This window comes from Dufourea novaeangliae, unplaced genomic scaffold (assembly GCF_001272555.1).
Source record: "Dufourea novaeangliae isolate 0120121106 unplaced genomic scaffold, ASM127255v1 scaffold106, whole genome shotgun sequence".
NCBI classification, from domain to species: Eukaryota; Metazoa; Arthropoda; class Insecta; order Hymenoptera; family Halictidae; genus Dufourea; species Dufourea novaeangliae.
The window spans coordinates 165,814-189,841 of record NW_015373978.1 but is presented as its reverse complement, the minus strand read 5'-3'; the positions used below and the strand labels follow the sequence as shown (position 1 = coordinate 189,841).

Below are 24,028 nucleotides of genomic sequence, written 5' to 3'. Positions count from 1 at the left end.
ACTGTAATGGTACCGACAGTTTTTGACGAAGATCCCGGAAACTAGGACCGACCGACATTTTCGTGAAAGGAAAAAGTTGTTCGGTATGTTGATTTCTACAAGATATTGAAAAATCGTCGAAATCGGTGAGGGGGTGGTCCTTCATCCCAAGACATTGCGAACACTGCTAGCGAATGATGACGTCGTCGAAAGGAGATCGTCAGATCGTTAAAAATTTGTTCATTTATCTACTTCCATTTAAATAATAATTATATGTTTAAAAATTTTTTATTTTTTGAACTAAAAGTAATCGTATGAGTTGCAAAATTTTTATTCTGGACCACCGCGCGGCAGGTCTTTCTTATCGTTCGCCCGGGTTACGTAGGTGCGGATGGGTACCCGCGCCCTCACCTGAGAGGTATCGAGACATCGATAGGTTGCGCGCGGTTTCGGTGCATGCAACACCGTTTCCAACGGCGTCTCTTCGACCGTCTTTCTCGCGTGTACAATGCAAATATAACACTCTGAAACGGCCACGTACGCCTTCGCGAGGCGTGGTTGCCCGATATCGATCGTTCATCCGTGGCTCCGGATCGTTTTATCAACGATCCCTTTTTCCTGTCTGGCCCGCATTCCCGCGGGCTCGTAATTTCCCGGTAAGATACACACGGATCTCTGTCGCTGGTTTATCTTTCAAGGATTTTTCCACTATACACCCCGTAGGATACTCCGGTCTTATCTTGGATCCTTATTTCGGACTTATGGTAATCTCTCCGTAGTTCGGGGCGAAGTTTACATCGAAAGCTTCGCGACGCGGACAAATTTAATCATAGCCTGTGCTTGGGCTCATTTGTACCCGGACTTGGATTTTCGTGGTGGGAGAAGGTGACGTTAACCTTTTCATTCCCATTGTTTTCATATGGCTACGTATTCTAAACTACGAAACAAAATATTAGTATAATGTATTTTTTTATATCTGTTTGTTTTTTTATTTTTTATTCTTACTTTGCAATTTGTTCATTGGACATTAGGTAAATTCTTCTATGGGTTATATGTATATCATGTGGCTGACAATTTCCAATGAAATGCCACCTCAGGATGATTGTTTCGTTTGTATTTGTTTTTAAATTGTATAAGTTAGTAGATTGCCTCCTTACTAGTCTCCTTTCAATACAGATTGTGTATACCTCCGCGGCTAGTTGGTTGGAATGTATTTCTGTAAGGTTCTGGAAGGTTTGTGATTTTTTTCTAAATAACTATACACAGTATAAGATATCTGGAAACATTGTTTTACGTTTTATTAACCTATTTTTAGACACTAATTACCCATTTTTATATAATCATACAGAAGATTGTTTTCTTATTCAACCTGTCTTCAAAAAACTTATTCAATCGTCTGAAATCGAAAACTCAAATTGTTTCTTAAAGATTAGACCTAAAAATAATGAAGCCCTACAAATTTTTAGAATAAGTGAGAACCAAATTGTTGCGCGTTTAAATAAAAAGTTATCATTTTCGCCTATCTTTAACACCAAATTCGTTCAATTCAAAACAAAAATAATCAATAGGTACTAAATATTTGTGGGAGGTCCACTAGTTTTAGGTCCAATTTAAAAAAAACAATTTGATTTTTCGATTTCAAATGGTTGAACGAGGTGCTATGTTGCACGTTGCAAACGACCGTTTTTAAGGAGTATCTTCTATGACAAAAATACAACTTTTTGTATTACTATATAAAAATGAGAAATTAGTGTCTAAAGATGGGTTAATATAACACAAAAATTGCATCGAGATATCTTCTATAGTTAGTTAGAAAAAAAATTCCAAAACAATTGTGATCATTTTTAAGCGTCAAACCCACAGATACCCTTAGGGTGTGATATTGTATGATGTAAAATGAAATGGATTGTTAAAATGCAATGTTTTTTTTTTATTGTTACAGATCCTTTGGACCGCGCTTTCGGTTGCTTTGGGAGTCGAACTCAGGGGCGATTTGGTGCGTGGAGTACCGTGTATTAAGAAATATCATCAGCTGTTTTGTCCAACCGCAGGGAACGCATATCCAATGTAATTATTGTAAAAAGAACGTAATTATTTATGAAACGATTGTCTAACAATTCTTTATTCTGTGTTAATATAAAACGCCTTTAACAAAAAGTCACATAAAAACTAACGTTACGGATTCTTTGGTTTTCTTAAATTATTTTGGACCCTTACAATAGTGATTATTTAGAATTTACAATTTTGTTCAACTTTCAATAGTTCGGAAGTTCTGTTATACTAATACACTTCGATGCAATAAGACTTAATTTATTTACTCTCATTCTACATTTTCAATTCAGTTATTACTAAAAAAATTGTTTGTTAGTGTGTGACAATACAGTATAATAGTAGAAGATAGTTTCAGAATATTATAATATTTGTGACATGTAATGACACCTTCAGTTTTGTGATGGTCGTCTGTTTAATGTATTGAGATATATTTTAACATATTAGTTATTACCCAAGCTATTAAAAATGACGAAAGTTTAATCATTTTTTTTACATGTATATGTATAACTTTTTTTTCAACTATGTGCTTCTACTCACGTGTCGTAACAGACACTGAAAATTGTTCAGTTTAATTTCTATCCTTATAATATTCATAAAACATAAATTACAGAATTAATAAGTTTTCAATCAATTCAAAAACATTCAAATCATATTACTTATTTCAAAATATATTGTAATATCAAAATCTTGTCTTGCATAATGAATAATGAAGCCGCAGATGGAAAAGCAATTGAACTAATACCGATATAAAATAAATAATAAATCAGAATTGGACCGTATTGCTTTGTTTATAAAAAAAACACAAAGAGTTCATTATGCTAGAAATTTAAAGAAATCCGTTAGTAATAAACCTGTACCACTAGAACAGTTTAAAACATTCCGATTAAATATTAAATGTACACCTTTTTTGTGAAATTATTGTAATACATTTATATGTCTATAAATATCGTGATTCTTTTCTTATTATGTATAATCGTACATTTTTAGTCATAATATACGTTAAATATAATACATACATTAGAAAGAAAACTGGTGAATGATTTTCAGTTTGAGCGACAGAGCAACGTTTGGAACAGAATAAAACTGTCCTAATAAAAGCAACCTAATAAAATGTTTTTAGCGAACGGATAGAGCGTTTTATTGACGAAAATAAAGCGTTAATGAAGAGGATGTACGGCGACTTCGAAATGAGCTCGGGATACGGTTCACCGACGAAGGAGCCCGGCCATCGGACACGTAGACGAAGAAAAAGCAGAGAAGCTAGAAAACACGATATCCCGGACGGTGGACCTAGTTTTCGGGATATGCTAGAGCCGGATATCGAGGCTAACGGTGACTCGTTCTTCGCGAACGTTAGACAGACCAGGAACACTAGGCAATCCCCTGGAAAGAATCGTAACAACGAGACTGGAAGGTATTCTTAAAACTTAACGAACTTCAAATTATTCTGTTCAATACCCGTATTGTTAAAAGAAATTGTAAATTAATAGTAGTGTAATTTACCATACAGAAATGTCTAATGACCTATTTCGAGTTTCAATCAATTAAGAAGTAAAAGTTCTTTTTCTTAACGTTTCAAAAGATGTCTGAGGGAATATCTTGATGTAATAGTAAAATAATCGATCATTAATAAAAACAAGCATAGATTTAAATTGTATCTTCAACCTTTAACTGGTGAAATGGAATTCTTATTACTTATACACAACTTTACATTCCTATGTAAGAAAACATCGAAATAAACAAGCATATCTGATTATTGAGTAAAAATAAAATAGTCTAACAATATTCATGAGACTCCTTAGATCCGATCTCACCAGGTAAGGGTTAAATTGCCACCAGTAGAAAACAATGTTTGGTAAAAGTTTCAATAGATTTTAAGATATTAAACTTTAAAATTTTACGCTGTGTCTACATGTGAACCACCTCTATCATAAAGATCTCCTTAAATCGGTGCATGTACTTCAGTTCTATTTGATACTTTATTCTATTGAAACTCTAATAGAAAAGAGAAATAAATGTTGGTGTTAATATTCGATGTGTAAAAATGAATCTTTTGCAGAATTGACGCATGCGAATCGAAAGTGGAAATCGTGACTCCATATTGGGCCAGTAACAGTGCTGGTAAAATTCGTGCGATCGTAAATACACAGCATTTCGAACAGGCCATTCACCAGGAAGTTTGCTCGTAAGTGTATCTCTGAACGCCATTCTGTGCTAAACGAAAACTTTGCTATCTAGTATTTATCCTGTTATTCGTTTATCGCACCAATAACAATCTGACATTAACTCTCCGTAACACCTCTAGGTCTTTTATGACACAAGCCCTCAAATAACTCAATAGAAACATCGGTATTGTTATTAACAAAAACATTTAAGAACTCCGACTGAGATCCGGGGAAGAATTTCTGAATTTTTTCAAATTTTTGGTAGCCTACAAGATAAAAAAAATAGGTCTGAACATAAAAAACCCAGGGAGGTGACGGTAGTAGTAAAAATAACGGGGGTCACGAAGAGTTAATGCATGCTCAAAAATTAAACACTAAGTATATGTACATTCCCGTCTATAAGTAGTAGGATCCGTATGGAATATGAAAAAAACATGAAGAGTCGTTAAGAAAATATTGATGATATCGAAAACACGACGTCATGTCGTCGATCATGACTAACATCCAACAAAATAACAAAAAATATTATTTTTTAAATGTATTATTTAAATAAATAGATACTTCTGGATTCTAATACTATAGGTGGTATTCCTTATAAAAAAAATACGCAATACTGTCATTTAAACAGTTTTTCTATCTCGAATAGTTTTCGAGATACTTAATCAAATATGTTTCACAGCCCTAACGTTGAGGGCTGTTTTTAGCCCTTTAACATGGATGATGGCAGCTAAAGAAAAATACGTGTCAAACATTGTTATGAGAACTACTTTCTAACAGAATTGCATCGAAATCGGTGATTGTCACTTCAGTATATTCCCTTGTGAGAGATATACAGGGTGGTCGGTAACTGATGGTACAACCGAAAAGTGGGTGATTCTGCATAAACAAAATAAGTCAAGAATGTAGAATAAAATTTTCTCGTATGAAGCTCTGTTTTCGAGAAAATCAACTTTGAAAATTAATCTAAAACGCGTAAGTAGAAACGGAATGCAACGAACAGACACGCTAGTCATATCCTGTTCAATTTTCTCGAAAACGGAGGTTCAAATGAAAAAATTTTATTCTATACTTTCGACTTACTTTTTTTATCTAGAATCACCCCCTTTCCAGTTATACTAATGCTTATATTAATTCAGTCATAAAAGCCTTGCAAAATAGGTAATTTGTACGAAAGAACATATTTCCTTCACTAAAAAGTGTATATTTCTTTTTAACTATAACGTCTTCAAGATTTTCCTTTACCTTATGTAAGCACTACATTTAAAGTACAGCAATGCATTAAAAATTGAAACAGATGGACGTGTGTAAAACTGTACAAATGGTTTATCATTAATTTTACTATACAAAATTTCCTAGAATTATAGTAAATTTATAATTTGAATAAAAATATATAATACATTTACCCTGGCATTTGCAGTCTTGATAATAGTCGTTGCTTTAGCTTAATAAGATTACCAAAATACTTACAATCCTCATAGAAACAAAGCTAATCAATAAAATAATATAAATTACAATAGTCTATTCGTCACAGGTTGCCACTAATAACCGATACAAGCAGTTGATGCAACACCGATCTCCTAAGTAAAAAGAAATCTTTACATGTATTAGGTGTACCAATAAGTAATCCACCATTTCTTTTTAATAATCTGGTAACACAGTTTAAATTTAAAACATCCTTCTATCCCCTTTCTTCTTCCAAAATGGCAGCGAACATTCCCCGAAATGAAACATTGTATTTCACAAAATATAGTGTATTACCTACCGGTACACCTAATATTATTCTTTCTAAAATGTAAAATACATATTACAAGGAAATCGAGCTACTGCTTTCCGTAACTATCCCTACTCGAACACTCGAGACTCTCCATTAATTCAGATAAAGAGTTTCCACAGTATACTCGGAAGACATGAATAATGGAGCGCTCAGCAGAAAAAACATCTCTGTTACAGGAAAACACAAACGAACCGTTGCACAGGCGACTGCGGCTGCGAGCAGAAGTACAAATGGCACAGATTACTCGCCTACGACCCTGACAACGACTGCAAAGGAATCTTCATGGACTGGTTCCTCTTTCCTTCTTGCTGCGTTTGCAGATGTGACCCCGTCGCTAACAAATTTTCCACCTCGAACACACGAAATTGAAACTTGCTGCACCCAAGGGTGGAAGGGATAGGAGGGGGTAGCGAGTGTGTTTCCTAAGTTGCCATGCTCGTATTTGAAATTCAATCGCTGTCACGACAGGAACTGCAGTGCCACGCACGGATTCGTGCTACCGTTGAATCGTTGATCAGTTTTGTATCCCCGTGTTCTCGCATGGCGTTTGTGCGAGAGGGGATTCAATTTTTCCCGCCAAAACTCTTACTCCCTCTGCCCGTGTGCAACGATACACGTTTAGTTTAATACAGGCACAAATTTCACCCCCTTCTCCAGATTAAATTAGAGATGTGCGATATTGGTTCCAATATGGTTATCGATATACATATACATATATACATATATTTTTTGCGTTAAATATCGATACACGAAAAATATTATTCAAAAAGTATCGATATTCATAATATCGATACGAAAGTCCTATCAATTTACTAATTAATAAATAAGCTACATATATTCAAGAGAATTTCATTTTGGATCAAAACGAATTTTCTAAAAGAAAAACTTTTGCATAGTATTAAGAAATGATTTTATTTAAATTAAGATTCAAAGTATTGAAATGAAAACAAGTAATTTACATTTCAGATAATATTTATTTATTATTAGAAAATTCCAATTTTCTAAAGACAAGCAGATTGAAAATAATAATTGTTGAAAGTTTTGTATAGATAAACGGTTTCTCTTTTCGGTTAAAATTAATACAGTTTGAGAAAACAATCTCTCAGATGGAACTGACGTCGCAATTACTCGATGTATTTATTCTTCTTTTGAAGCATTTTTGTGTTTTGTAAAAATTATCGTTATTTTGAAAAAAATTATCGATACCAGTAATTATTAGTTTCTAAAATATCGATAAAAAAAATAGTAATACATCAATAGGCAAATATCCATATACATATACAGTTATTGATAAATATCGCCCATCACTAATTTCGATCCGTTCTCCTGAATAAAGTCGTTCATCTTTACGTTTAAGGTTAATTCAGGCGTACGTAACCCGGTGCCAAGAATTTTAGTTATTTATGGAGTATACTGCTTGAAGATATTAGAGGGAACGCCTATCGCTTCCGCGCTAATTAGACGTGTTCACCTAATACGTTAGCAAGTAAGGAAGTCGTTTGGATATATAAATAATCATTCTGCATAAACAGTTAGACAAGTAAGTAGTAAAAGTTAATGGAATATTGATGTTAGTAGGATAAGAGTGGATTAAGTAACTATAAGAAAATATCGTAAGCGCCAAATGTTACCTTTCAGATGAAATTAGGAAATCTGCTGGCTCTGTTTCTGTTAAAAAATTACATCTCCTATTATTAAACACTATTCACGGTCCATTTAACGGTTGAAATTTATTCCGTTTTATTTAAATTGCCCTTCTAAACTCTCGCAAACTGTTTTCTCTTTGACTTTTGAAAGAAGGTTAGTTGTTGAAGTTAAATATAAGTTATGTTTCGATTCGTCAAAGTTTACTGGTCAAGTGAAAACAGTGTGTATACATGAAAACACAGTGCCGCAGAAAAAGTCCTACGGTGAAAGGAAATGGGGAAACGTAATTGTACACGTACTCGACGCCCTCGAATAATGTTAATGTATCACCTAAATTCTCACGCGACAAGCCATCGAACGAATCGAATGTCAGGAAACAGGAGAAACCCGTTTCACAGCATTTTCAACGCGTCTTTTTTCTCTCTCTCTCTCTCCTATGGGTGACATAATTAATTTCGAGTGGAAAGAGGCTCCTTCGGCGCGCAACCTTCGCGTTTCGTCCTCCGTACTTGTTTATTGTCGTTTTTATTTTTCTCCCTTAATTTAAGCGGATAAAGCGAGCATACGAGCGAAACAATGGAACGCACATCCGCCACGTGTCTATTAAAGTAACGGAGCAGAAAATATGCCTTCAGTGGTCGTCACAGGAATGTTAACCAGATGACCCTACATCCGTGACCAATTCAACGATTTCGTGGAAGATGCGTTTCAAGATCAGCTTTAATTCCGAATTAAATACCGTTTTATCGTACTCGGTGCGATTGCGTTTAATTTTGTAAATCCCAGTGTACGTACTCTCACAATTGAAGAATATATGAAACATTATGTATTTATTTATTAAGTTATATAAAATGAAGTTTGATGGTATTTCAGAGATAAAGCATGTGCGAGTGTGATTAATGTATTTGATAAAATATACGTTTCTTTTTTAATATACATATATGTATACAACACAGGTTGTAATTGTCTCTTCTTATTTTCTTGTTATAGAAGTTGTTCTCGAACTTATTGTTGCAAATGTTTGGATGAAATGGACGGAAGTTCCTTTGATAAATAGCAGGTTAATAAATTTTATTAAGTTACTTCTGAAGTATTTTTTAGCATTAGAAGAAAAATTCCTTCTTAAATATGTAATTATTATGTTTGTTCAAATCTTGTGACCTGCTAAATTAAACTTAATTGTGTAATTTTTGTGTTAATTTCAGTCAAGCTCTTTATAGTTAGTATTTTATTGCATATATGTGCTATATTATATATGAATAAATTATTGCTATAGACAAACCCGTTGTCTACTCATTATCTGCATGAAAGTAGACTGAAATAAAAATAGATGAAAAATATTGAACCCTAGAATAACACTACTACTTTTTCTGTTTTAGTTAAAAAAAAAATAGAAGAGCATATCTAATGAAAACCCTTTTAGCATACAGCTTAACATTAACTTTTATAGTTTGATTTCCTTTATTTAAATGAAATGTACATGCTATAGTTTTTCTGTTTTTAAAATATAGAAAAGATATTTAAGATAAAGACAGGCTTCCTCGGAAATGTTCAATAATACATATTGTTACGTGTTACCCGATAGGTAGCACGTATTGTATAATGTTGAAGCGAGAGACTTCAGGTTAGCGACGTCGTTTTGGTAACAACGCCAAAACAGAGACAGAGTAGAGTCGTGATACGACTATAGAATAGAAAAGACGTGTTAAGATAAGTACTCCTCCTCTCCAAATAAATAATTCTTCCTTTTTATTAATATTGCCTTTATTTATTCGGAAGTTATGCCGCGTCCACGCAACAATATTTAAAATATTTAGATTTTAAGTTGGGTCGCCCATGAGCTCACAGAGTCACGTATACTCAAAAATTTGAACAGTACGTTCTAGAGTTAAAACTTTTAACTTACAAGTCCATTCTTCGAAAGTAATGTGCATTACAAAAAATTCTACTTTACATTCTTAATGTACTTTTTCACGAAGAATAGCTCAATTACTGATTACAACAAAATTTTAAATAATAAATATCTCCTAAATTGCATACATGTAAGAGTAATAAAAATGATCTGAAAAAATCAGCGAGGACAGTAAAATACCAGAGGATCGACAGAAAATAAAAGTACGACCATATATGAAGAGAAACATTTTAATTCAGATATGCAGTAAATTTAATGTTTTTCACAATAGATATCATGAAGGATGCGCATTACTCTAAAGGGAAAAAACGTAGCAACGAAACAATTTTGCACGCAATCGTACCTAATCTACAAACATTTTAAATCGATCGAATTTCAAAACAACGTAATGTACAGAACGAAACGTTACTCGACGGGACGCAGACTTTCGCTGGGCCGTGAAGCAAAAGAAAATTTCGTATTACATTCTAAGCGTTGGACGGATACCTGATAAGCTACTTTCATCCGCTTGTTTTCTTGCTTTTTAAAAGTAATTCGAGACGCGGTGTCTGAACAGAACGTTCAGACGGCGAACACTTAAGAAAGCTAAGATTAAAGAGGAGCAACTAGAACGAAAGAAAGGGTCACTATCTACAACAGCGTGCGATATTAGACGCGTGTTAGTTATGCGATCAAGACTTCCGTAAGCCGTGACGCGAGGGCGCGGTAGCAAAAAAACGTATTCCAAATTAACAGTTTCTCTTTCTTTATCATACTACCACGGTCACGAAATATCAAATCTATATATACATATACACGTATAGTACAAAAATAATCGCCTCGTTCAAAGTGACGTTTTTCTTTTTTTTCACGAGAATATTGTAGATCGCTGCGGAAACGATTAATTTAAGTTTAAGTAAAGCTTTAGGCGTGTCAGCGTATAAATCTACGTCAACGTACACTTACGTCGAATGGTATTTGGTACGCAACTAACGAGGTATCTAACAATAAAACGCTAACGAGTTCGCCTCGACCGTCTAGAAACCATATTATTAATAAAACGTGTTACTATGACGGAAATTGGAAGCAACGCATCGCTGGGATAACGAGTTTCTTAACTGCTAAAATTAATAAAATTGGGTCGATTCGGCAAGAACAACATCAGGCACGGTACGCCCGATATGAGCTGTTCACACGATACTGATCGAATGTTGACTTATACGGTATTCTTTTTTTCTTCTAATTTTCTCACATATTAAAATGATATATTCCTTTTTTCTTACACTTTTTTTTGCGTCATAAGAATTTCGCAAGATTAAACGACGTTGTACTTCGATTGGAATAAATGGTAACCGACGAAGGCTAGAGCTACGATGTAAAGTGGCTGCATGATCGATGCACTTGTCGCAGAATTACAGAGATCGGTGCTGCAAATGTGGCAGGATTCGACTACACTTCGACCTCCAGTCGCCATTGCGCTGCAAGGACCATCGGTGATGTCCGCCTCGTCCACGTTCGGGGTTGAACACTGACGTATCACTACTCGTTCGCCGTTTTCTGGAGAAAAAATAAAATCATGAGTTCGTATTATTGGTATTATACAGTTTTTTGAGTTCACTATACAGGACGTTTCACAAGAGAACACCGCGAACGCTGGCTCGTCGATTGGAATGAAATTTTGTGGGTTTATAGAGTGATTCCAAACAAGAATAACGGTATGTTTCATTCATGCCCAATCGCCCTTTCAGGGTGAGAACTAACCTCAAATTCGAATAGGTACTCCCACTTTGCTGAGTATAACTCTTAAAGTACAAGAGACAGAAACAAATTTTTCAAAGAAGAGTTTAATGGTACATTAGGTGTTTATAAATCTGCGTTAACAAAATTTTGAAAAAAGTTTATTTTCTTGAAACAAAATTTTTAATAACTTTTTTTATACCATTATTTTAGTGCTAATTGTACCATTAAACTCTCGTTTGAAAAAATTTTTTCTATCTCTTACACTGTAAAAGTTAAACGCGAAAAAGTGGGAATGCTTATTTAACTTTGAGGTTAGTTTTCACAAACTTAAAGGGCAATTGGGCACGAATGAAACATATGTACCATTCTTCTTTTCTCGAATCACGGAAGTAAGCCACAAAGATTCAATTCCAATCCGCGAGTCAGCGTTCGTGGTGTTCCCTTATTACCTTATCAACTAAACGGAATCACGTAAATATCTGCCTTATTTACTATTGTATGAAAAAACATCTCAAGACACAGCTGAACTATATAAAGGAGCATATTTAACGGTGGAATGAATTTTTTCTCAAGTTCTTCTTTTTGAAAAGATTTCAAGATCATCGGTATTTTCTTAAATGGAATTCTATACTTTTTTCGATATTCTTACATAGCATTAAAAACGTCGTTTTCGTACTATGTATTGCTCAGCTACACCAAAAACACTAAACCTGTCAAAATTCACCGGATTTCAAAGTTCTGTTTTATAATTACTGAAAACACAAATGTCCAAATATGTGTTGGTTTTTAATTTATTATATATTCCATATTATTTTATGTATTTTATACAATTGAACTCGGTATAGACTCAACACTAGTAGTCCTATTTTCCTTTTTAAAAAACTGTAAGCTTTTCTTTTCGAAAACTATACCATTCATTTGCAATTTCATTACACAGCCATATCACCCATGGCAACAACAGCAATTCGTAACTCTAATACTGAATTAAAATCAATGATTTGTCATTTTTCATGAGTCCTGCAATTCACCACGAAGCAATCGCCTAATACGAACAGAGGTACATAGTAAGTGACACTTACAATTTCCGGTTTCCATGCAGAATCGACTGCGCCATGTGAAATGTTTCTTATTTATACTGGACTCGAGTATTGTTTGAACGATTTAACGCAACAGGTTGTGTAACGTTTGCGATTCAAAATGTACCGAGAATCTCCGGAAGTAATTATGGCTTTGTGCATGCGAATAAAACCGGGTTCCTTTGTACGGTGATTAGTATGTGTACAATACATGCCGAGGTGATCGTTTGCAAATTCCAGGATGATAACGGGCAAGAATGCAAATATTATACAACGTGTTTCATTAAACATTGTGGTACCGAATAAAAATAATTCGAATATGGAAGAAGTAAGTCAAACGTGCAGAAGAACGTTTATTCTGCCAAAGTTTTAAGTTTTGTGCACTGTTCAATAAATTGCTGCAATACTAATCCTTGAATTAAACTTGATCAGAGCTAAAAACGAATTAAGGAAATATATTTACACATCGCTTGATTCGTTATATTTAAACTACTGGTGACGAATTAATTAACAAGTTTCTTTGATAAAGAATACAATTAAAAATTGAAGTCTGAATTTGGGTCAAATTGACCGGAAAAGTGCTGGAGAGTTTAATTATTTACAAGGAAAGCCACGGAAGTGTCCCCCCTTAAGGGGTCATGCTCAGTCAGAAATTTTCGAAAAATCGATTTTTCACTTTCTACATTTTCTTTAAGTACAACACCTCGAGAATATTCTGTGCAAGTTTCAAGGTAATCCGATTAAAAATGACAGAGTTACAGGCGTTAAAAAATGAACATTTTATATAAGTGTAAGCTTGACTTGAAACTTTAAACGCGTTTTTCTCGAAACTACATTTTTCAAATCGGTGATCGATATTTCTCGAAAACTACTGTCTCGATTTACATGAACCCTTTTACGCCTTATTTCAAATCAGAAAAACTTGTCCTTGAACGAAGGATTCTTTTGTTTGTTCCATACTTTTTTTTTAATCGACCAAAAACGAATGATTTTTTAAGTGAAAATCGCACTTTTTCAAGAAAACGTCTGCTATTTGGTTCCTAATCAATATTGTGAAAAATCCCACGTTCAAGGGCAAGATTGGTTCTTCCATTATATAAACCTTACTGAATTTTTAATTTGTACATGAACCGTTACGAAGTTACAGTGATCACGGCAGACCACTTTTTGTGAAGAGACATCCGGGAGATCGCTCACCATTTATTTACTAATAAGTATTTGTAATTTAAAAAATTACCTTATAATCTATAAACTGCAATCTTTGAAACACAAACACATTTTTTGAAAAAGGACTCATAGTTTTCGAGAAAAAAATTCCCAAAGAACACTCTTTTTTCGGTCTCCTGACTGAGCATGACCTCTTAAGCAGTCAAAAATAAGGAATACGTATTTTTTTTTATCGGCTGAGCCGTGACCTTAAGGGTTAAAACCACCCCTCGAAGTTTCAACCCGAAAGTACTATCTCGAAAACCAGAGGAGATACATGAAAACTTCTAATGGACGAGGTTTGCGGTTTTTTATGTAGAATAATATAGTGCTAATAAATTGTCCAAAATAAAATTCGTTTATAACACAAATTTTTTTTACAATTTATTCAAGTTTACATAATAACAAAAAGTAACGAGCATTTTATTCCAAATCCATTGACATATTTGTTTTTCAAATTGCCTCCTACAGTTTCGCAGATTTTTATTATTTATGTCCCCTACTGTGGGTAAGATCGTGCCCCTTGAGTCACCTCGCCATACTAAATCGAGTTGTATCGTACGATATTGCATTATCAGACAACGTTATTTATACGTGTAAGTGAAAAACAATTATTTTTGCAATATATAATAGTTACTTTTATTAAATTTGTATTAGATCTTAGAAAACAGTTACAGCTATACGCACTCCAGGGGAGATAGATTAAACTGACAATTTTAACGCGGAACGAGTAATTCGAATAACTTAAGAAACATAGTCATGACAATAATGATAATCGTTGGAGAAATGTTTCACACATAGCGTTTTTCGGCACCAAGCACAAGTAATAATAGCTACATCACCACATATATGTAATTGTGGTTCATTGTCCGGCGCACAGCAGAATTCTACGGGATTTTCAAAACGAAGCAGTCTCACTGACATGTATCCGCTTTTATACCACGAATACTTAATAAAATTTTCAAATCGCGGCGTAGAAAACTGATTATCAACCAGTCACTGAAGTTTTAAAATACTGTCTGTCGTGTGGAGATTAATGTCATAATGGAATAAAAGGACTATCTCCGAAAAGCGACGAACAAAATTTTTCCACATGCGAAATCCGTACACGTTTAATTCCGTAAGTTTTCCAGATGTTGACGCTGTAGCAAAAATGTTCGCTGTCTTGAACATTGGTACATGCTGTACCCTAGATCCAAATTCTACTTTCTTCGTACCTTTCAGTGCCAAAGTTCTTCCAGAATCTAATTCAAGGTTGAAACTACTTTGATCCGAATTGTACAAATTCTTAAATCCGTAACAATCGCTATACGATTTAACACGCTCCGAAAAGTTGTGTAAACTTGAAGTGTGTTCGTTTTCTCTATCAGCATTGGACCTCATAATGAACTTCATAATTTTTCGCGATACAATACCATATGCTTTTTTAAATTTTAACAACCATGTACGACTAGTTGTAAATGATGGTAAATCTTCTGACAATTTTGCTTGTAACGCCCACCGCCGAATGTCTACGTCATGCATTATTGTTTTTGATTGAATTGCTTCTATGACATTTTTGTATGTATAATCTTTGATGCGTAGTAATTTAGACTTAACCATTTTGAATTTAGATTGCACTGTTTCTAATTTCAAACGTTTCGTCTTACCACTCTTCCAGTATACCACAGTATCTCTTCTGTATTCGAAACTTGTTGGTGCATCAATGGCCGTACATTTTCCTGATCTTAATTCTGTTCCTCATTATCAGTAAGGTCCATTTCCGTTCATGCCAGCCACTCATTGTCAATATCAATATCCGAATGATCACTGTTTGCAAAGTATCTATCAATATCTAAATATGTATCTTGTTCCATACTGAATATTGGGCTTACCATACTTTGCACAATTATATTATATAAAATGTCTTTTAAATCTAACTCGGCGCTGTTAACAGGCGTTTCTTTTTTATCCGCAGAATTAAAACCTATGGATAGTAGAATAAGCACATTTATCAGATTAATATATACCATTGTGTACAGTAAATTTCGAGAATAACTATGTAGACGTCTTGAATTCAAATACTCGACAAAGTAAAAAGTCACTCCATTTACCGACTATACATACTGCATTTATCGCTGCGCTTATCTATCGCGAGGTGACTCAAGGGGCACGATCTTGCGCACGGCAGGGGACATAAATAATAAAAATCTGCGAAACTGTAGGAGGCAATTTGAAAAACAAATATGTCAATGGATTTGGAATAAAATGCTCGTTACTTTTTGTTATTACGTAAAGTCGCGTCTCAGCCGATCAAAAAAAAAATACGTATCCCTTATTTTTGACTGCTTAACAGACATACAAAGTTTCATCAAAATCGGAAGGGGCACTTCCGTGCCCTCCCTTGTTAGTATGTACTTCTTAATTATAGGTTAATTTACCATAGTTACATGTCTTGCTTGATGCAGAATTAAGTATAATGTCTGTTAATCTTCGTTAAAATGTTTACAGTATTCGGTATATTCATACTTGCAATAAATGCATAGTATTCGCAGTCTATTGATTAGCGATTATAAATGTATACGATTAATAGATTTCTAATGAATGTTTGTTTAAAGCATAGAAAAGTAGGTATGACAAGGTAATATATGTATACTTTTTTGTTTGGAAATTATTTGGTTATTTCTATGTATACATTATGCTTGACATGATGAATATTTATATGTAAATTATAAACAATATAATATTTATATGTCAATTATAACATGTGGTTATGTATACTACTGTCTAGATGTGTAAAACACACGTCACTTCTTTTAAAATATTTATGATATACGTATAACTTTGATTTTGAGTAAAGGAATTTCACTGTAGTATGTACTATTTTTAATCAAACAAATAAAGATGCTTATCTTGTCTACAGAAGAATATTTAGTTATTTACAGAGTAAATTGTACTCCAAACTTTTGAACAGGACTGCACAATGCACGTGTTTAGCATATATAAAAGGAATTGTTTCAAAAATGAATTAGTTTGCAAAACTATTTATTACGTAGGTACTTCTATTTCATTTTTTCACATCGAATAATTTTTGCTGGATACTTTCACGCTTTACAAGACACCGTATACCTATTACAGAGAGCTGTAATTACAATCATTAAGGTTGAATTGCAATGACACATGCACACATATACATTCACTCTTGTCTTTATATGTAGATCTGTGTACGTTATCTAATCTAAGACAATACTTACAACACTCAAAATAGTTTGTTTAAAATTATTTTTGTATAAGTGACAATACCTAAATAAATAAGTGAAGATTTCTTGTATATATTCGACTGAATACTTAATTATTCATTTATTATTTAATACATTACGAGAAAGATATTTATCATGTACATAAAAATTTGACATCTTAACCAGTAATATTAATTTCTTCGACGAAAATGATATAAACTACTTTGAAAACGTAATTGAAAAAGAAAATATCTTCTATACCTTGAACTGTTGACAGTTTACGTTACAATAAAAAACAAATGTTGTTAAGTGGTATTTGTTATTCTTCTAAAAATTATTATAAATTTTATAAATAATTCAAAAATAATAAAAAGGTAATCCATATTTCCTGGGTACCACTTAAATTATTTCATGAAATTTTCATTATATTTTAAAATATACATATAAATTTAACGTCAACTGTCCTTCTATTTATACTCTTGAATCTACATACACTTCCATTCATAAGTCACTTGACCCTTATGAATAATGACGGATAATCTCATTCGCAAATTCTTCGTTAATTTGTCAATATGTCCTTAAAATTGCCTAAATTATATTGAAAGTAATAAACACAAATAAATGTGTACAATTACTTCAGCAAATTGCAACCTTTGTTTCGATGTCCATTTTCTTCAAAACAATAAAGTGTCCAGTTCTTTACAGACGAAAGTATACACATTACGTTGAAGAATAATCCACAATAAAAATAATAATGGAATCATACTTGTATTATACAATCTTCTGTATTTCAGTGGATTGTATAAAACTACTACATAGCGCTTAAGAAGAAAGCTACTTATAATTGAATTATTCCAATAAACTAACGACAAATATCCCTATTACTGAATCTATAGATTTCAATGTTTGAAAATACAGAATATCAAACGCCATATTAGTAAAAGATTCAATAATAAAAAACCATTGCTTACAGAACTGAATTTACGTTCTTCGGAAACGGTCTGCACTGTTCAAAACACCGACATAAACATTCCCATCTGTGAGCTCCATGATACCCGAGTGACGAACTAATTAGAAAAAGACCTTCCCCGAGGAGTTGTAGAATTATAATTCGCCGCGGTTATGTAAATTTTGATATCCACCTTATGTGGTTATTGTGAATATGCACGTATGTATGTGCGCCATTAATCCCAAGATTCTAGTCATGTTAACACGATTAACCTCAATATTCATGATTCCTGCACCGACGAGTGATTTCTCTTTAGCGCGGGTGTGGTTTCGGCCTTGGTTAAACACAATTATCGCAATTATGGCATGGGAGCACGTGTTGTGAGTCACGGGCGCAACACGGTACCGCTTGCGACGATCAACTCGAAGATGATGATCGCCCGGTGATTCTACGAGACACTTAAGTGCGTCATTCTACGTAAAGACATTGCTCATAATCGAGTCGGGCGTCGTTGCTCTTTCGACCGTGTAGCAACGAAACTACGAACGACGTAACTCAACCGAAGTTATTCATATTTAGTCTAGACCTAGATCTAGATAAGATGGATGCACCAATAAATGAATACGTACCAGTGTACCAGTGAATGAACATTATGTATACAAACGAGTAAATTAAGCTAATAAAATAAACAAATGATTAAATATTGATTATTTTTTCATTGGTTAGAAATATTCATTTACTGGTTAATATTGTCCAATTTTCAATATACATATAGGGTGAGTCAATAAGAACTACTGTCTAACATAATTCGTTACCTATTGATGGTATCAGAAAATGTTTGAATGAATTATGATAGCATTTCAAGGGACGCATCGGACGGATGCAATTTGATTATTTTTATATCTTTTTTTATTTTTTTAGATATCAAGGTGACCTTGAGTTTTTTTAGGATGAATGCATATGTTTTTAGTACCATCAGGCTATGAGTCACTGTGTTCGTCCTTCCACCAACAACAACGTGATAGTAAAAAACAGATGCATTGACCTCGAAAAAACTCAAGGTGACCTTGATATCTCCAAAAAAAAAAGTTATAAAAAAATCAACTTTCATCCATCTGATGCGTGCCTTAAAATGCTGCATAATTCATTTAAACGTTTTCTAATACAACCAATAGGTAAAAAGTTATTTTAGATAGTAGTTTTTACTGACTCACCTTGTACATTCAAGTCGGATGAAGGCACAAGGAAATTAACACGTGCCAGTGAATGAAAATTATATATAAAAACGAGTCAATCAAGTTATTGAAATAAGCAAATGATTACGTATTGATATTTCTCAAGTCCTTGTTTCATATTTAAGCAATTTTTGCGCCATTGGTTAGAAATATTCATTTACCGAATATTGTTCGTTCACTGGTGAAATCTGTATTTGTTCAAATGGAAATCTATACGTTATAAAAAAGATATAGTATTGAAAAATCTAATTTTCGTCTGTCAGATATGTATTAATATTACTATCATTTAAATTTTGACTTTAATAGTAAAAAAATATCGTAAGTGTTCACTCATTGGTGCGTTTACTCTACTTAGACAAAATAAGTAATTGTTGTACCACTTGTGGGAACTTGTAAACTAAGAGTTCCTAAGACATTGTTAAAGTTTATATTGTCTTATTAAGTTTCGTTTATTGTTGAAGGTTCTACACTGTGCAAAGTAAAATAATTGATATTTATTTTAGAAATTATTTGCAGTATAAAGAGCTTTTCCCTTTTATATTTTGAAACAGTAAGCCATTCTCGTACGAGTTTTAGAAACTGCAAATTAGATGTTCCTTAAACATTATAGAAAGTATTATCTTATTAAGTCCTTTTTATTACTGAGGGGGCTTTCCAATCTGTATAGAAAAGTTACTATTATTTTTTCTACAAATTATTTGCACTAATTTAAACAGCCGTCTTATTTTAATATTTAGAAAAAATGAGTCATTTTTGTACCATGTGTAGCAACTATAAGCTCTATTACTGCTATAGGAAATAAACATTATATGTAGAAGTTTGTATTGTTTCATTAAGTTTTTTATTATCGAATAAATTTTGCAGATTCGTATAGCTAAGACGTTACTGTATATGTAGTAATTTTGGTTTGAAATAGTAACTCTTATCTTAGAAGAAACAAAATTGCTTTGTTCGTTAACGAATTATTTCCTCATTCTTAAAAATGTGTACAGTCTATTTCTCGTATAATTGTTTTCATTGCTAGTAGGATGTCAAATAGGCCCTATTGAAAAACACTATTTATTAAATTACTATTAAACACTACTGAACTATCTATTAAACAACTGGCAAGAAAGACTTCCTTTATGAAAGGATTATTCATCGCTCTTACAGTTTTTATGCGTTGCATGCCTACAAGGCAAAAAAGAAATCAATTCGCTTCGATTTTTCCTGATGCTACAACTTTTGTGCAAATCAGTTCACATTTATGTAGTATGAATAGTAAACGGAGGAATGTGAAACTGAATTCTTTGAAAATTTTATGCGAATACATTCATGTAATTTTTTTAATTCTCTTACCTCTTCTCACGGTTTTACGACATATCGGTTTCGACGAGTCATAGAGACCAGCTTCGCAGACTTTAGTATGGAAGGTCACTTGGTGCTCCGTGATGTTCATAGGATCGCCACACAGGGCATTCGCGTTAGAAGCACAGTCCCAGCACCGTAGGGCCGAACCTGTCGGATGCATTACGAAAAATCAATGAATACATTAAACTTGGTAATGTACAATTCCTTGTTGTAAAACCTTCCCTTGTTTTGATATTATTTCATTATTTCGTATTTAGTTACAGCAAATAATATTACTTCAGCTATTTCTAACGACTACAGTAAGTGATCAAATTATTAAAGCCACAATACGAGAAATATGTTTTTTGTGTTTGTGTAGTAGGTATAAAATCACAATAGGGTGGATGCACCAGTAAATGAACGCAGAGCAGGAAATGAACGTTGCATATAAAAACGAGTAAGTTAAGTTATTAAAATTAGTAAATGATTAAATATTTATATTTTTCAATTCCGTGTTTCGCATTCGAACAACTATTGCGCCATTGGTGACAAATGTTTATTCACTGGTGAAATCTGTATTTTGTCTTTTTAATTTGATTAATTACACTTTTCCAAAAGTTTCAAATAGAAATCTATACGTTATAAAAAGGTCTAGATATTCAAACATCTCATTTTCATGTACCAGATATTTATCATTTAAAATTCGATTTTCATAACTACAAAATTCCTCATGTGTTGATATATTGGTGCGTGTGCTCTACCAAGAATTTTACACTGGGCAATTTTTAACTCATAATTGTTCAGTAAAAATACACAAACAAATTAATCTTAGCATATGTAATTATAAAAAACGCAGTGGAAATCGTAAAGTCATAAATTTATGCTGTCGGCTTTAATACTTTGATCACACACTGTATGTAAGTCATACTTTTGTATTCTCTTCGTAGGAATCTTTTCACAAGAACTTGAGTAATATTCCAGAATGTTAACAATTGCCGTCGACTATAATTCATTCTATCAGGATTACTCATTTTCCTTGATGGCGTAGACCACAGACACTTGCGAGCGTGATGTAATTACGTTACTGCTTATATCGTACCGATATCTACGCACTTTATATTATGAAATTAATATTAAATTATTCACGTAGTGAACAGATATGACAGAAGACAGTTAGTCTTAATTGAAGGTTAAATTAAAAAACTAATTACTAGACTGCGGATTGTTATATAAATTCAGATCTTTGTGAATTAATTCACTGAATTGAAATTATTTCAAAGCTTCGTTTCCTATATCAAATGTTTCGTCAGATCTAAAGTAATATAGAATTTATAAAAAAAATTATACTGTGTTGTATTCTGCATAGTTCACATTTACGATAAATGCATAAAATCCGCAGTCTACGACACAATTACCATACCATATATATTTTCAATTCTAATTTGTGGCACATTACTCTTCTACAGTTTTTATAGAAATTATTTCAATTAATATAAATATAATATTGCATTTGTAGCGTTGGAGTAAGTTTTTTGTACAAACAATAATAACAATTTGACCGACAACAAAGGTCAGCTTAATATGTTTAATACGATGATAAGTATGAACCGGCAACATAACAAGAAAACAAAACCCGCAATAAAGGAGTCACGACCGGGGAAGTAAGACAATGCCCAAGATGGAGACTTAAATTGTGAAATGATGTACTTAATGGTTTTTGCTGATGGTTCTGGAGCTAGTTTCTAAATGAGTCATTGCTATTGTTACTCAAGGCTGCGTGCATAAACGTTGAACTTTTTTTTTTATGATTTTGTTACTCACATAAACAGTGACGAAACAATCTTGTTTGGTAACAACTTCAAAGGACTCTCACATAGAATTCATGTACATTAGTATGTTATGAAATTAATTTATCGTAAAAAACACCCATCAAGAGACTAAACTTTATAAAAAAATATTATTATTGGATATTAATTTTTAACCTGTAGAGGGCGAGAAGCCTATTTTTAGACTCCGGAGGAATCGCGTATTTTTCGTAGCATAACACAAACATATAAAATATCATGAAAAAACCTGCCTGTCCTCTAAAGGTTAATATTTTTTGCGTTAAATAAAGTATAATAGAAGTATTAAATAATATTTCTTTAAATCAGTATATGTATATGATTCTACTTCTTCTGACTTCTGCGTATACAAAACAGTTTCATCTACAGAAAAAGAAATGAATATTCATCTTTGACACCAGAGCTACCAAACCCGTCAAACGGGTGAGAGATTTCTTATTGTACAATTACTGAAATTATAACATTGCTTTTGGCGTTATGTTAACCTTTAATTTACTATACATATACACTATTACACTATATTAGACCAGATTATATTATACATATATTATGTATATTACTATATTTTCCAATTTAATTTAGTGGATAATACATTCAATACTATGTAGTAGTCCTAGTGTTAACATCTATCCATTCCTCATTTTGCCAACTTAATTTGTCCCTCGGTGTCAAATTAACACAATGATAAAATATTAATATAATAGAGATAAATAGGTAAATTTACAAATTCCCTAAAATAAAAATCACGGAGCCTCAGAAAAACTTATCTGCACATAACAGAATGACATCATTTCTTAGTAGATCAATATGTCAAATTAACACAAGTGACAGATGAGGATGAATAATGACCAACTACATATAAATTCTCTGTTTCTAAAAAAATACATGATCTTATCAACTCATAACTAGATTGCGGAAGTTTATACAACTTCAGAATTTTAGATACTAATATCTAAAAATTAAAATGTAGCAGAATTTTGAATTCTCTGCTAGAGGCTTTACTATGTTAAAAATAATACATAATAGTATCAAACTTTATTAAAACTTTCATTTTATTGCATTGTCCAAGTTAAAAAATGCTATAAGTGCATAAACATTTGCAGTTTACATATAACTTCTCACGTTACTTTTATGTTAAACATTTTCATCCCACGAAACAAACGGTAAATCCTTAAATCTTTATCCAACATTGAAAAGCAACATCTGAATAACAAGCCTGAACTCACCTGACTGTGCGAGAACGACCAGGCCGAAGATCACCAACATCCATTCTAATCTGGCGGACATTTTGTACTGGGCACTCGGTGATTTCAATGCTTTTCGTGTTCTAGCGGCAAATCGATCGTCGTACGGCACGGATCACAGGCGTGTTGGTTCAGTAGTCCCGATGTAATATCATGCGGGGTTCTCGGAAAATCGTCGGCAAGAAACTGCTACTGCCACGGAACGTGTTCACTACGATACTGAAGAGGCAACACCCCCTTTTTGCGCGGGACAGCGTGCACATCGGCGGTCTCCGTTTTTCCCTCACTCCCTCTCCGTTCGTAGTGTCTTTTTTCCTCTCCTCTTGCGGCGTAATAACATATCGTGCCTAATAACCCCGTAACCCCTCCGTGGACGATGCAAGTGCCAGGAAGTAGGAGTCAAGAGCAAACAACCGAAGGAGACTTTTAAGAGAGCACAAGAGACGAAACAATAATTGCGGTTAAAGGGGGGATAGAGAGAGAGAGGTAGGGAGGGACACTGCTCGCGGCCCTCATTGGACTCATTAGGACAATTACGGGACCGTTCAGCGCTCTGGGATCTTTCGAGGTATATGCTGGAAACTAGAGTACGTGCTCGTTCAGTAAACGCTAGTTTTTCAGATTACTGCCGAGATAGATTGGACGGATTCTGTTGAACTGATTTTGGAAATATTTCTGT

General features: G+C 33.3%; 2 protein-coding genes across 2 annotated transcripts in view; one reads left to right on the top strand and one right to left on the bottom strand.

Moving 5' to 3' along the window:
- LOC107187104 overlaps positions 1–6,339 on the top strand; it is a 49,870-nt gene extending 43,531 nt beyond the window's left edge. Inside the window, exons 3-6 of the mRNA XM_015575113.1 lie at positions 1,922–2,046; positions 3,152–3,445; positions 4,091–4,216; positions 6,147–6,339. Coding sequence (XP_015430599.1) covers positions 1,922–2,046; positions 3,152–3,445; positions 4,091–4,216; positions 6,147–6,339 — 738 coding nt within the window. The remainder of the gene's footprint in view (positions 1–1,921; positions 2,047–3,151; positions 3,446–4,090; positions 4,217–6,146) is intronic.
- Positions 6,340–9,743: 3,404 nt separating this feature from the next.
- On the bottom strand, positions 9,744–23,659 carry LOC107187103. The gene is made up of 3 exons (XM_015575112.1): positions 23,332–23,659; positions 20,271–20,429; positions 9,744–11,065 (listed from the first exon to the last, which is right to left on the bottom strand). The coding sequence occupies exons 1-3, from the start codon at positions 23,390–23,392 to the stop codon at positions 10,824–10,826; spliced, it is 462 nt and encodes a 153-aa protein (XP_015430598.1). The 5' UTR covers positions 23,393–23,659; the 3' UTR covers positions 9,744–10,823.
- Between the last annotated feature and the right edge of the window lie 369 nt (positions 23,660–24,028).

What these genes read in the sequence shown, in the direction of transcription:
- LOC107187103 (XM_015575112.1), bottom strand. Translation starts at nt 23,392, where the DNA reads ATGTCCGCCAGATTAGAATGGATGTTGGTGATCTTCGGCCTGGTCGTT. An exon ending in GGTCGTTCTCGCACAGTCAG is followed by an intron (nt 20,430 to 23,331) that starts GTGAGTTCAGGC and finishes TGCATCCGACAG; the next exon opens with GTTCGGCCCTACGGTGCTGG. An exon ending in TCGTAAAACCGTGAGAAGAG is followed by an intron (nt 11,066 to 20,270) that starts GTAAGAGAATTA and finishes TTTTTTCTCCAG; the next exon opens with AAAACGGCGAACGAGTAGTG.